Source organism: Hemitrygon akajei, chromosome 14 (assembly GCF_048418815.1).
Source record: "Hemitrygon akajei chromosome 14, sHemAka1.3, whole genome shotgun sequence".
NCBI lineage: Eukaryota > Metazoa > Chordata > Chondrichthyes > Myliobatiformes > Dasyatidae > Hemitrygon > Hemitrygon akajei.
Genome location: NC_133137.1, coordinates 45,632,087 through 45,646,510, shown reverse-complemented (window position 1 = coordinate 45,646,510; position 14,424 = coordinate 45,632,087). Strand labels below are relative to the sequence as shown.

Sequence of the window (14,424 nt, the reverse complement as noted above, 5' to 3'; positions counted from 1 at the left end):
CCAGCGTGCTGTGTATGATAAATAATATTCTGCACTTCTGTTCCTTTTACCAAAATGCATTATCATAATTTCCCAATACTGTATTCCATCTGCCACTTTTTTGCTCATTGTTCCAATCTGTTCAAGTCCTGTTGCAATCACATTGCTTCCTCAGCACTAACTACCCCTCCACCCATCTTTGTATCATCCACAAACTTTGCCACAAGGCAATCAATTCCATTATCTAAATCACTGACAAACAATGTGAAAAGCAGCGGTCCCAATACTGACCCCTGAGGAACACCACTAGTCACTGGCAGCCAACAAGGCCCCCTTTATTCCTACTCACTGCCTCCTGCCTGTCAGACATTCTGCAGAATTTGTGTTTTCAAACCATGGCTTTCACTCACTGTCCTGGTCCTGAATGGCTTAACTTGTCCTGTCCCTCCACACCTCCAGGGTAGTCTGCTGCATTTTTCTTGAACAGTAGCCCATTTCAGCACCAGTTTTCACCACCCAGCTGAACTTGTTCTTATACTGAACAATAATCTCAGCTCCACACACTTTCTCCTTGTCAAAAGACGTGCCTATGAGAAATACCATTAGCCCAACTCGTTCGGCACATCAAACAATTCCTATTTCAATCCGTCCCCTCAGTTCCCAAAGAGTGGGCTAAAGTTCTTTCAAAACTCATGGTATCTCATGACAGCGAGGTTACTGTGCCAAAACAGCTTGTCTTTATGGTTTTATCAGTAGAATCAGATGTTTATCTCCTACTGCAAAGATCAATAAAATACACACTGATGGCCTCGAAGAAGTGTTACGCTCTAAACTGAACACAAACAATCCTCTGGCTCTTTTTCCTGGTGTTCTGTCCATTACCAATCACTTTATAAGGGCGACATAGTAGCGTAGAGGTTAGCACAACATCAATGTTCCTCATAATTTTTTCTCAGCTGCACAGACCCGCCATTGCTCTGAGCAGGAAATTTTTGACACAGCTTGAAAACTGTGTGGCACTTTAATTTTTTTTGTAATATGAATTTTGTGAATATTTGTAAAGAAAACTGAAAAAAATCACACTTTCCATTTGATTGAAGATATAATAAAATACGGTACAAAAAAAGGAAACCTTTCACATTTTGTAACTACTTTCTCATGTGTCTTTATTCCAGCTGTGCAATAGCACAGTCTATGTGCGCGGCAGCATTTCAGTTGAGGCACGACTGTGCAACCGAGCAGTTTGAAGGGAACTGTGCGCAACACTTTCCAGTGCCAACTATAAGACCAGGGTTCGATCGCTGCTGTTGTCTGTTGACACAAACAACACATTTCACTGTATGCTTTGACGTACATGTGACAAAGTTAAACTCTAATCTTTAAAAATGTGATTTTTCCATTCTACTGTTTGAAGATCTTGTGACCATATTTGGTAGCTCCATTCCCTGCATTAGACAGTGACTGTAGTTACAGGAATTCTTTCTCAGGAAACGTGCTCTAAAAGATGAGTTAGTGTTAAGAATTGTAATAACAGTGAGTCCAGATGGTCTCAATCTGAAACACCACATTTCCTTACACAGACGCTACCTGATCTGCTGAGTTCCACAAGCATTTTGTGTGTTGTTCCAGATTCCAGCAATGTCACCAATGCAATAACAATGGATCCTCATAGAGGGATCAGAAGTGGAAAGAGTGAGCAGCTTCAGGTTCCTGGTTGTCAAGATCTCTAAAGATCTAACTTGGTCCCAACATATTGATGTAGTCATAAAGAAGGCAAGGTAGCAACTATATTAGGAGTTTGAAAAGATTTGGCATGTCAACAAATACACTCAAAATTTCTTTTCTTTTGTTATTTATTTTTTATTGAAGTTCATCATCAAACAAACATTTCCATAAGATGTCTTTCAGATATTGTACATATATAACTTTATGACATATACCACAAATCTCCACATAATATTTATCTGAGGTATACACTTAATAGAAAAGAGAGGAAAGAAAGAACAAGTGAAAGGAGAAAACTATGTACAAGTAGAGTGTTTTTTTTTACAACATATTCATTGATTTGTGAGAATAAAATCAGGCCTATGAGATGTTATGTAGTTAAACCATTTTTCCCAGTATGAATCAAATTGTTCCAACCTATGATTTGATATGAAGATGCTGTTATCTTCTCCATTTTGTGAACGCCCATTCTAATTTCCATTCATGCATTTAAGGTTGAGCTGTCCTGTGATAACCATTTCCTAGTAAGAGCCTTTTTAACCAGCCACCAACAGTATACACATTATATATTTATCTATTTTCAACCATTCTTGAGGTATATACCCAAAACATATGCTCTTGCTTTCTAAGGGTATTTCACATTTAAAGACGTCTTGTAGGGCACTGTGTATCCCACTCCAATAGTCTTTGATAATGGAGCATTCCCAGAAAATATGATAATGGTTTGCAGTTTCCACAATTTCTCCAGTGTTATGACCTCAGCCCCCTCCTTTGGGAGAATCGCAAGAGAGAGAGAGAGCCCTCGGGCAAAGTGGGCTGGTCACTCAACAAGACAAAAGCCTCGGACATAGCCATTGTCTTGGGAGACACCTTTGTGGGATAAGGAATTGGCCTACGTGCAAAATCTCAGGGCAATGTGAGATGGGTGATGGGTGAAGGATTGCCTCGCCCCCCCCCCCCCCCCACCCTGATGGACATCTACAACCCTGCCAGTCCAGATAAAAAGGTGGGCTGCCGAGGCGGGGCCTCAGACGCACCAAGGAGACACCAAGGAAGCACGATACCGATTCCCGTGGGAGCGGGAAGCCATTTTGAAGGAAGCCACGTGCGTTAGATTCCGAATTTTGAATCTGTGGCTGGAACCAACGGAAGACCGCTTTTAACTAACAACGGGGAAGCCTGCTCCCCTGATTCCAAGGATTTGCTCCGTAAAGACAACGGGCAAGTGTTTATCCTTTCTCAACCATCTCTCTCTCTCCACAACGTGAAACCCCAGCGGTTCCCAAAAGGGAAAAGCCTGCAGACTTCTGAGTGACTCTTTATATTTCAATTGGACTCAGTATTATCCCCTAGACAACGATAGAGCTTATTTCTGATTGATTATTACTATACCTGTGCTGTAGATTGAGTAGTGACGACTTATATTAGCTGAATGTTTGTATTAATCTTACTTTTGTGCCCCTTTATAAATAAAAACGTTTAAAAATAGTACCATCAGACTTCAGCAGACATATCTATCTTTGCTGGTAAGTGACTCAGTTACGGAGTTTGTAACACCAGCAAACAGGGGGGTTACTATCATAATGGGATTTCTGAGCGGATGTAGTATCTTATCAAGTCTTTCCATCCCAACTCCCTCCATTTCTGTGAACTGGTACACTTCCATTGATATCTCCATATTATTATCCATTCTTCCTCAGATACAATTATCCCTCCTTCCTTCTCCCATTTTGTTTTAATGTATGAAGTTGAATGTGTTTTAAGATTTGACAAACCCTTATACAAGCTTGAAAAGATTCTACTGCCGTATCTGAATTATATGCTTTTCTAAATAGTTCTATCAAACATGTTCTTGCCTTGGTTACATTTTTAACCATCCTATTAACATATTGTCGCATCTGTAAATACTGATATAAGTTTTGTTTTTCTAATGTGTTTCTCTTTAAGCATTTCAAAACTGAACAGTGTTCCTTCATTCATTATATTGCAAAGAACTGTTATTCCTTTATTCCAGTTATTCCAGACTGTTATTCCAGTCCTTAAATCTAGCATCCAGTTCATTCGGCGTAAAATCCGAGTCAAATGCACACCATTTAAGAATTGCGATATCTCCCTCTAGTTTATATTCTTTTATAATAATTTTCTATATTTTAAGAGTCCATTTCACCCATGGGTTATCAATAGTATTTATGTACCTTTGTAAGTCGTTGTCAGCTATAATTGCCTGTATGGGGATGGTAAGTATCCCCTCCTCAATGTTTTTCCATTGAGCGTCATATGATGGGTTACACGAACATATCACAACTCTCAACTGTGCTGCAAAATAATAATCCCTAAGAGAAGGTAGGCCCCATCCCCCATTTTCCTTGGCTAATTGAAAAGTTTTGAGACAAACTCTCGGCGTTTTACCTTGCCAAATAGATCTGGATAACATTTTGTTCCATTCATTGAATTCATTTTGATTAATGTCCATTGGTCGGGTCTGCAAGAGACCCTAGTCTGGGCAGTATATTTATTTTAATAGATTTAATCCTTGAACTGAGACTAAAAAAAGGAATCAGATTCCATCTTGTTATATCTTCCTTAACTTTTTATATATAGGCTGATAATTGCATTCTGATAATTTTGCCAAATCTTTTGGCATAATGATACCCAAATATTTGAAAGACACTGTCTGCCATGCCCAGGGATATCTACTTTCAATTTTTCTTGGTGGGCTATAGTTATATGAAAGTAATTGGGTTTTATCTATGTTGATCTTGTATCCTGATAATTGACCATGTTGTTCCAAGGATAGCATCAATTTAGGTAAAGAGTATGCTGGTTTCCCTGTATAGATCAAAATGTCACCTGAGTAACAGGCCAATTTATGCTGTCCCTTTCATAGTAATTCCCTTGACATCTTCATTTTGCCTGATGGTTCCAGATATAATGTGAAGAGTAGCGGTGACCATGCACAACCCTGTCTCCATGCCCCTTTCCAGGGTAAAACTATTTGATAAATATCCATTGATTTTAATCCTAGCAGTAGGGTTGTCATATAGTGCCTGTATAATTTTAATAACCGTGTCATGGAAACCAAATCCATGCAAAACTCTGTAAAGAAAATTCCAATTAACTGAATCAAATGCCTTTTCAGCGTCCACGCTTATCACTATTGCTTCGATTTCATTTTGTATATGATCCATAATGTGAAGTGTCCTTCGTATAATGTCTTGAGTCTGGCGTTGTCATATAAAACCTGTCTGATCGTTACGTATCAGGATGGGTAGAAACTCCTCTAATTGTTTGGCCATGATGGAGGTAAATAATCTATATACATTAAGAACGGATATTGGTCTAAATGACCCGCATTACATTGTATCCTTGCCTTCTTTCTGTATAGCTGAGATCATCGCTTCCTTCCAGCTGGGTGGCATTTGTGCCTTTTTTAGAGCCCAGTTCAGTGTGGGGAGTAAAACAGGAATTAACTCATTTTTAAATTCTTTGTACCACTCTGCCGTATACCCATCTGTTCCTGGTGACTTGCTTAATTTAAGCCTACAAATTGCAGCTTTTAGTTCAACTTCAGTTATGTCAGCAGTCATCGTTCTATTTTGTTCTTTGCTTAAAGTGGGTAACTCTAGCGAATTCAAGGTGTCAATTTGGGTTATGCTTCCCCCTGGAACTTTGGAATACAGCGTTTTGTAAAACACTTCAAAAGCTCCTTGAATTTCACTTAGCTTATTTTTTTTTTATCATTTTCGTTCTTGGATCCCTAATTCTATGAATTGTATTTTCTATCTTTTTTCCCCCAGTTTCCATGCCAGTATTTTCATAGACTTAGATCCAATTTCATAATGTCTCTGTTTCAGAAACATTAAATTTTTCCTGATTTCTTGCATGGCCAAACTATTAATTTCATTCCTAATTTTTTAAATTTCCTCTAATGTATCCTGTGCCAAATTCAATTTGTGCTTATTTTCTAGTTCTTTCAGCCTATTTTGTAATTCCTCTAATGTTTTATTCCGTATATTTTTCTTATATGAAGATATCACTATAATTTTCCCTCTTAAAACATCCTTCAGAGTATCCCATAGAATGGGAGGTGAAACCTCTCCATTATCATTGAATTCTAAGTAAAGACCAATGTCTTTTTAAATTTGTTCCTTAAAGTAGGGATCATTGAGTAGACTTGAATTTAGTTTCCAAACAGTATTCTTTGGTTGTAGGTCAAAATCAACAGACATATAGGTGCATGGCCACTTACATCTATTGTCCCAATTCCACAGTTGTTTATTTCGTCTTTGTCTTTTCCAAATGTTATGAAATAGTCTATTGGAAGAGTCTAACTTTGGTTTTAATTGTAAATTTAAGTCTCCCCCACATATCAGGAGACCTGTTTCCATTACCATAATATTAGCAATTTTCTGAAAGAAACTAATATCACTTCTCTGTATTCAACAGAGTAACTGAATTTCCGTCTATATTCCCCATTACCAGAATATATCTGCCCTGTTTATCTCCCATTTCAAATACTTTTTCAAAATTTAGCTTGCCTGAGATAAGAATAGCAACTCCTTTCCTATGTCCTGATTTATATGAGGAGAAAAAAAATTAGTGAAGCCCATTCTCTTTAGTTTTTCAAGTTCATTATCACTTAAGTGAGTTTCCTGTAAATATACTACATGGGCTTGTTCTTTTTTCATTTTGGATAGGATTCTACTACATTTGATTGAATTTAACAGCCCATTGACATTAAAAGAATTTTACTTTGTCCTTAGCCATGTGTATTTATCTGTCAATATATCGTTGAGATTAGCAGAATAAAACTTAATCGATCTACTCCCTGAACAAATAAGAACCAAGAAATGTGAATAATAGAAAAACAGGCAACAAAGGTGTGATTCCAAGGCTGAGGTCTCTAGTAGATGACCCTGGGTTGAGCTAGAGGAAACGTCTAGCTGTGGGGGATAGCCCCTCCTACCTGTGAGTTGAGGGCCCCCATTGCGCTACCCATAAAAGTAAGTGAACAAATCTATATCCATTACACAGAAAAGATTTCCCTGTGTATTACTCCCATATACATATTCTTATTTAGGTGGGGAAAAGAAGTGAATGAACGAATAAAAAATAATTAAGTAATATAAAATCCACATTATACTAAGTATTTCCTGAGATAGGTATAGCACCATCTATATTTGCTTCCGTTTAGCTTATCAACATATTTAAAGTTAGCCAAACCTTATGGCTCTTCTGGGGGGGGAGGGTTGTCTTTCGAAAACTCAGTCTCTTCCTGATATATTTCTCTCACTCTCCTCCCATCCCCTGCTTTCTCGATTCTCTATTTTCCAAGCAGAGCGGGATAACTGCTCAGCCAGGCTTTCCCTCAGTTTGATCTCGCTGACGGGCAACCCTCTGGCCTTCATGTCTGCGGTTGCCACTTCCACTGTCTGATGTAGTTGCACCCCATCTTCATAAATTGCTTGCAGTTTAGCAGGGTACGGAGTTATCTAATCTTTCCTTGCTTTAATATCTGCTTTACTGCAAAGTATTCTTTACGTTTCTGCAGGACCACCGGGGAGTAATTTTGATTGAAATATATTAATTTCCTGTCCAAAAACACCCTCTTCTTTCCCCAGGCCCTTCGTAGAATCTCCGTCTTGGTATTTTATTGAAGGAATCTAATTACTATTGAGCGTGGCTTATCTTCTCTGTCTCTAGTAGGCCGTGGGACGAGCGCACGATGCACCCTCTCAATTTTAAGCTCCATAGTTGAAGGAATCTCCAGCGTGTCCCGTAGCAACTTTCGTGCAAACTCCATCATAGCCAAACCCTCCACTCCTTCGAGAACATTGTATATCCCGATATTTTTCCGCCGTGATCTTCCCTCCTGGTCAAACAGTTTACTTTCTTGTTGATTTAATATTTTTATTGTCTTACTTAGTATCCATTCCACGTTTTGCATGCGATCTTCCACCTTCTCAAAAAATTGTCTATTTTTTGATTGACATTGGTAAGCTCTGTCTTGATATCATTTAGTTGCTGTTTTATCTTTTTGGAACTCCTGTATCTCTTCCAGAATTTTTATCATATTTGCCGCTTCACCTGAACGAAGCCCATCGTCAGCCTCGCAACAACGCATTCGGGTAGGAGAGCCGCTCGCTGTACCCCTCTCGTCCACAGGCTCCGCAGTGATGCCTTTTTCATCTTCATTCTTTTTCCACATTCTTGCCCCCCTTGTCAATTCAGGTATTTTCGGAAGATCTTATAATTGATGGATTAGCAGAGCAAAATATGCGTTTTTCCGGAGGAGCTATTGACTTAAGCTGCCATTCTGGACGATGACATCACCGGAACCCCTTCACACTCAAAACTTCTATAGTTGTACTGTGCAGAGCACTCTGACAGGCTGCATCACTGTCTGATATGGAGGGGCTACTGCACAGGACCAAAAGAAGACACAGAAGGTTGTAAACTTAGTCAGCTCAATCTTGGGTACTAGCCTACAAAGTACCCAGGATACCTTTAGGGAGCAGTGCCTCAGAAAGGCAGCATCCATTATTAAGGACCTCCTGCACCCTTTTCTCACTGTTACCATCAGGTTAGGAGGTATAGAAGCCTGAAGGCACACACTCAGCGATTCAGGAACAGCTTCTTCCCCTCTGCCATCCAATTACTAAGTGGACATTGAATCTATGGACACTACCTCCTTTATTTTTTAATATACAGTATTTCTGTTTCTGCACAATTTAAAAAACCTATTCACTATACATAATTGACTTACTTGTTTGTTTATTTTTATTTTTATTCTCTCTGCTAGATTAGGTATTGCATTGAACTGCTGCTGCTGTTGATAAATTGCATGTCACATGCCAGTGATAATAAACTCGACATTGATTCTGACATTTCAGAGGATACATCTTGGGTCCAGCACATAAGTGACATTACGTAGTGCCTGTACTAAGAATTTTGTCAAAATTATAGATGACATGCCAAATCTGTGCAAACTTCTATCAATGTGGAGTGGAGAGTATCCTGACTGCATACATCACTACCTGGTATGGAAACACCAATGCTCTTGAACTGAAAAGCCTACAGAAAGTAGTGGCTATATCCTAGTCCATCACAGATAAAGCCCTCCCCATCACTGAGCACATCTACATGGAGCACTGTCACAAGAAAGCAGCATCCATCATCAGGTCCCCCCAACGCCCAGGCCATACTCTCATATCGATGCTGCATTGATGATGCATTAAGATGGCATTGATGAATCTCAGTGGCTGATGGCCAATGAAACAAGGAAAATAACTAAATACAAACAGGAGAAAATCTGCAGATGCCAAAGGATCTCGGCCTGAAATGTCTCTTTTCCATAGATGCTGCCGCCTGCTGAGTTCCTCCAGCATTTTGTGTGTGAAACTAAATACTTTGTTAATCACTCTTTTTCTGGCAAACAATCATTGCAAGCAATCGTCTGTAACTTCCCTTTGGCAATTTGAAGTGGCAGAACCGAGGAGAGGAGAGGCATCGTTGAGAGCAAGGAAGACACGAATTTGATCAATTTAATTGCCAGGCCAAATTGGAAAGGTTGGGTACAGGGCGAATCGCGGCAGCGGGGTCCAGGTCCCAGAGTCTCTGAACCCGAAGTTTGGAGGATGATTTATGTGCCAGGACAGATTGAAAAGATCAGCCCAAGGCAAGATTGAGGCTGGTTATACTCACTGCTCCACTCTGCATTGAACTAAGGGTCCATGGACAACTCTCTGCAGAATTCAGTTCCAAACTCTATTCGCTTGCATTTATTGTTTGCATGATTTGTGGGTTTTTTTTCCTGCACCTACGGTGTTTGACAGTCTTTTTAAATGGGTTCTTTTGGGTTTCTTTGTTTTGTGACTCTCTGTTAGGAGACAAATCTCAAGGTTGTATAATGTATACATACTTCTGATAAATGTATGTTGAACTTTGCTATCAGGAACTCACACCACTGGGCACAGGAACAGTTATTACCCTTTAACCATCAGGCTCTTGAACCAGAAAGAATGACTTCACTCACCCCATCACTGAACTGTTCCTACAATCTATGGTCTCACTTTCAAGGAATTTTCATCTTATGTATTCAATATTTATTGCTTATTTATCTAAGACTATTATTTTGTTTTTTTTCTTCTTTTTGATTTGCAGTTTGTTGTCTTTTGTACATTGGTTGTAAACAGTCTTTCATAGATTCTATTGTATTTCTTTGTATTTACAGTGAACGCCTGCAAGAAAATGAATCCAGGGTGTACAAGGTGACATGAACATTCTTTGATAATAAATTAAGTTGAACTTTGAACTTTTTGGAAAACTTGTTTATGTAAAGTTGACTCAAATGAATGCTAGTGGAGGGAGGTAATACACACAGCAGCGCTTAAACTGTCAATACTGTCAAGATATGGGCAATCAGCAATGTATACAGCAGCAAGAACCGACCTTTAGAGCAAGTGGCAAAACAAAATAAAGGCTGTACTCACCTCTCAGTGAGAACAAATCCATTGTCAACGATCACTGGCACTTTCTGCATTGGGTTCAGTTTAGTGAATTCTTCACTCTTATGCTCACCTGAGCAAATTAAATACATGGGGTGCAATGAGAGCAAGGAAAAATTAAATCCAGAAAGAGCAGGACTTCAGAAAGTTACAGAAAATTAGAATAATGTCCAGAGAGCAGGAAAGGGGTATTATTAAAACCCGAAAAGCCATTGCAGGGAGGGGAGAAGGTTGGGGGGGGGGGGGGTGAGTGCACGGGGGGAGGGTTGGAGAGGGGGTTTAGGGGGCAGGGGGGTTGGAGGAGGAATCAATCTAACTCATTATAACATTGTGTACCTTCACTGCACTTTCTCTGTAACTGTTCCACTTCACTCTGTTACTGTTTTAAAAACAGATCTGGGGTATTCCCAGTGTACATGACAAATGAGCTTTTCTTGGGCTTCCAGCCTGGTACAGGTATCAGTTACAACTGACATTTTGATGACAAACTCATCAGGGATCTTCATCAGGGATGTTACCTGGGCATGTCTAGGCTGGTGGGATTTAGATCCTCTTTATCTGTCCCTCACGATCGGTTAGTTCTCATCCAGTCCCACTTTGTTTACAATCAATTCCAGTTCTTAAGGCTTTGTCTTTATTAAAATTCTTTTCCTTGTGTTTTATTTCAATGGCTTCCTTTGACCTACATGAGCAGTGATCTGAACTTCCTTACGGGTTTGTGGATGCTTTATTGAAGAAATCTGGGCTGCCAGCAGACATATCCACGACATTTCTGCCTCAGGTGCCAGTACCACCAAGACTTTATGAGCTCCCTAAGCATATATGTCAAACTCAAGGCCCGCGGACCAAATCTGGCCCGCGGTGTAATCATCTTTGGCCCGCGAGATAATATCTAATTACTATTAAAGCTGGCCCCAGTAATCGAAGCGCCTATGGCGTATGATATGGCTAATGCTGAGTTTATTCAGGTACCAGGTTTTCAGGGTTTTTAGTGTTTATTCGGAAGTCTTGCTCGGCAGTCTTCTTCATAAGAAACGGAATTTGTAAAGTGAAACACTTTGTAGTTATAGCAGAGACTGAGACACATGAGAGCAGGCTGGAAAAACGGAGGCAACGAAAGCTGCGTTCGCACGCGTCCGACTGATCCGGCCCGCATGAAGCTGCATTTTGCTCAATCCGGCCCGTGACCTAAAATGAGTTTGACACCCCTGATTTACAGGGAGGTTCCCCCCAAGGCCTATCATCAATGGCATAGATTCTGTGACTTACTATCTCACTAAGCATTTAATGACTATGTTGTCTCCCTTTGTTGGGGGCTGTGAGTATCACATCACAAATTCAACTGACTTCGTAAAAACAATAACCACCATTCACCTGAACCTGGAAGACATAATGGTCTGTTTTGACATGGGGTCCCTGTTCATGAGAGTTCCCATGCTCCTCCTGTGGTCAAGGTCTGATAAGGATACCATTGACCTTTTTGTACTCATTCTTGCATCAATGTACTTCCTCTATAAGGAGAGCAATTATGAACAAGCAGACAAAGTTTCTGTGGGATTACCCTGGTCGTCAGCTACTGCTAATTTCTACATGGAGGACTTTGAGGAGAGGGCATGAGTTCATCACCCTTACACCCCAAATGCTCCTACAGATACATCGATGACACCTTTGCAGTGGGGCCTCTTGGACTCCAGGCACTCCAACAGTTCCATGACCATCTGAACTGATATATCCAAACATTCAGTTTATGATGGAGATGGCAAAGACTGGCTGCCTCCCATTCTAATATGACAGAAACTGGACATGGCGTCTATCGTTAACACACACAAACACAGACTTAGACCTCAACAATAACAGCCACCATCACACCTGCCAACATACAGTGGTTCTTTCTACTTTGATTAACCGTATGAAAATTATTTCAGACCCGAAGTCTCCATGAGGAAATGATGCACGATGTTCCTAACGAAATGGCTACAAGGCAAGGAAATCAATCGGGCTCTCAAAAGGGCTGAAGGGAAAACCAGAAATCAAACAATGAGGAACCCGTTGCTACCCCGTCTTCCCTATATTTCCACATTCTGGAAGGATCACCAGGATCCTGATGAAATTCTAGATTAATACCATTCACAAACCTGTAAGGAAACTCAAATCACAGTCAAAGATGACCTGGGACTCAGGAAAGCTGCCGGTTACAGAATTCCCTGTGAATACGGATCAGTGTACAATCGGCCACTGGGGAAACCTGCATCAAGGAGCACAGGAGGTGTATCCATTTGGGCTACCTGGAGAAATCGACGGTAGCAGAACATTGCATTCACAATGGCCATTGATTTACTTCAACAGCACAAAACTACTATGCAGTGCCAATGGCTGTTGGGACTGCCTGGTGAAGGAAGCCATTGAAATAAAGCTGGAGGAAAAGAATTTTAACAAAGACAAAGCTCTAGCTCTAAGAAAGAACTGGAATTCAATTGTAAACAAGATGGAAGAGTGGAAACCTGATCGGATGAGGACTAACCAATCAGGAGGGACGGACGACGGGGGTATAAATATCATCAGACAAGCCGTGCCCAGGCAACATCCCTGATGAAGATGGCAAAGTTTCTCATGGAAACATCGGTTATAATCAATACCTGTACCCGGCTGCAAGCCCGTGAAGAATTTATTTGTTATTGTTATTGTTGTAATTAATTGATCTGTATGAAGTGTGCAAGATAAGCTTTTCATTGTACCTCAGTACGTGACAATAATAAACCAATTTGCCAATTCACATTCTGTACTCTGACCCCACCTCAATGCCCACATTTTTCCTTCTCTCTGACACTCAACATCCTGTCGTCCGTTCTGATTCTTAATCAGCCATTTCCGTCTCTCCCGAGGACTGGATAAGCACAACACAGAAAATAAAGAACAGATTTCGTGTACTGATGAAGGGACTCGACACGAAATATCGACTGTACTCTTTCCATGGACGATGCCTAGCCTGCTGAGTTCCTCCAACATTTTGTGTGCGCTGCTTAGATTTTGTAACCACCTTGAAGCCTTTGTTCAACTCACAAGGACAGTCGTGAGCTTTCAGTTGCCCGTTGCTTTAATTCCTCGTCCTATTCCCATCTATGTTCTATGTATTGTGTATTCACAACGTTTAATAATGCCATAATTGACATCTGCCCGGGACCAGTCTGACACCCAGGATACAGGCGACACAGGCGACCCCAGCGTTTCAAGAGGGCGACATTCCCGGAAAATATCTCGACGCGAAAACATCTCAGCTGTACATGTGACAAGAAATTAGAACTGAAGAAAAAGTGTGAATTTCTTTACTTTTTTTATATCCAGTATTTGCAACTTTAAACACGGTTATTTTCTCACTTTCCTAGTCCTGGTATCAAACTGCTGTTTGAGCTTGCTCTTTACTCCCTGAAGCGTTCAGAGGAGCAAGTGCAAGTTGTCAAACATCCAGCCAGTGCAACACAGGGGCCTAATTTCATTCAACACACACAAAATGCTGTGGAACGCAGCAACAGCTACAGGAAGAAGTACAGTCGACGTTTCGGGCAGAGACCCTTCGTGAAGACTAACTAATTTCACTCCTCACCTCTCCGGAGCGCCACCGGCCTTTCAACATGTGGAATCCCGGTAACTTTAAGGAACATGAGTACGGCTCTGGAGGGCTGGGACAGGAGGTCGTAGTAAACACGCAGGGGGAGCCGAGAAGCCATGGTTATCGGAAGCTTTGTAGCAAGTGCCCACTCTCCGACCCAGACAATTAACTTGCAACATATATTCTGCTGAAATTATCAAAAAGTGGCGATACGTCAGAGTATTATTCCGCCCAGCCACACTCGCAGACACCACAGTGGCGCACAGATACAATCAAACTGCCCGGGAACAAATCTGCGCCCCAGCATTTTAAGAAAGTTGGAATTGGTTTATTAACACAAGAGATTCTGCAGATGCTCGAAATCCTAAGTAATACACACAAAATGCTGGCGGGACTCAGCAGTTCAGGCAGCACCTATGGAAATAAATACTCGACATTTAGGTCCTTCATAAAGACCTTCATCGTGCTGGGAATTGGTTTATTATCGTCACGTGCAGGGAGATAAGGGGTTGTCTTACATACTGCTCATAGAGATCAAATCGTTACACAGTGCAGAATAAAGTAAAAGAGTGCTATGGAGATTTAAAGCTGTAGTTTTAGGTAAAC

At 40.7% G+C, this 14,424-nt stretch overlaps 1 protein-coding gene across 2 annotated transcripts in view; it reads right to left on the bottom strand.

Moving 5' to 3' along the window:
- gstt2 (glutathione S-transferase theta 2) overlaps nt 1-14,081 on the bottom strand; it is a 51,249-nt gene extending 37,168 nt beyond the window's left edge. The window contains exons 1-2 of one of the 2 annotated variants that reach the window (XM_073065957.1): nt 13,813-14,081; nt 10,197-10,284 (exon numbers count right to left, since the gene is read on the bottom strand). In XM_073065957.1, coding sequence (XP_072922058.1) covers nt 10,197-10,284; nt 13,813-13,936 — 212 coding nt within the window. In that variant the 5' untranslated portion in view covers nt 13,937-14,081. The remainder of the gene's footprint in view (nt 1-10,196; nt 10,285-13,812) is intronic. The other variant, XM_073065956.1, reaches the window with a different exon arrangement.
- Between the last annotated feature and the right edge of the window lie 343 nt (nt 14,082-14,424).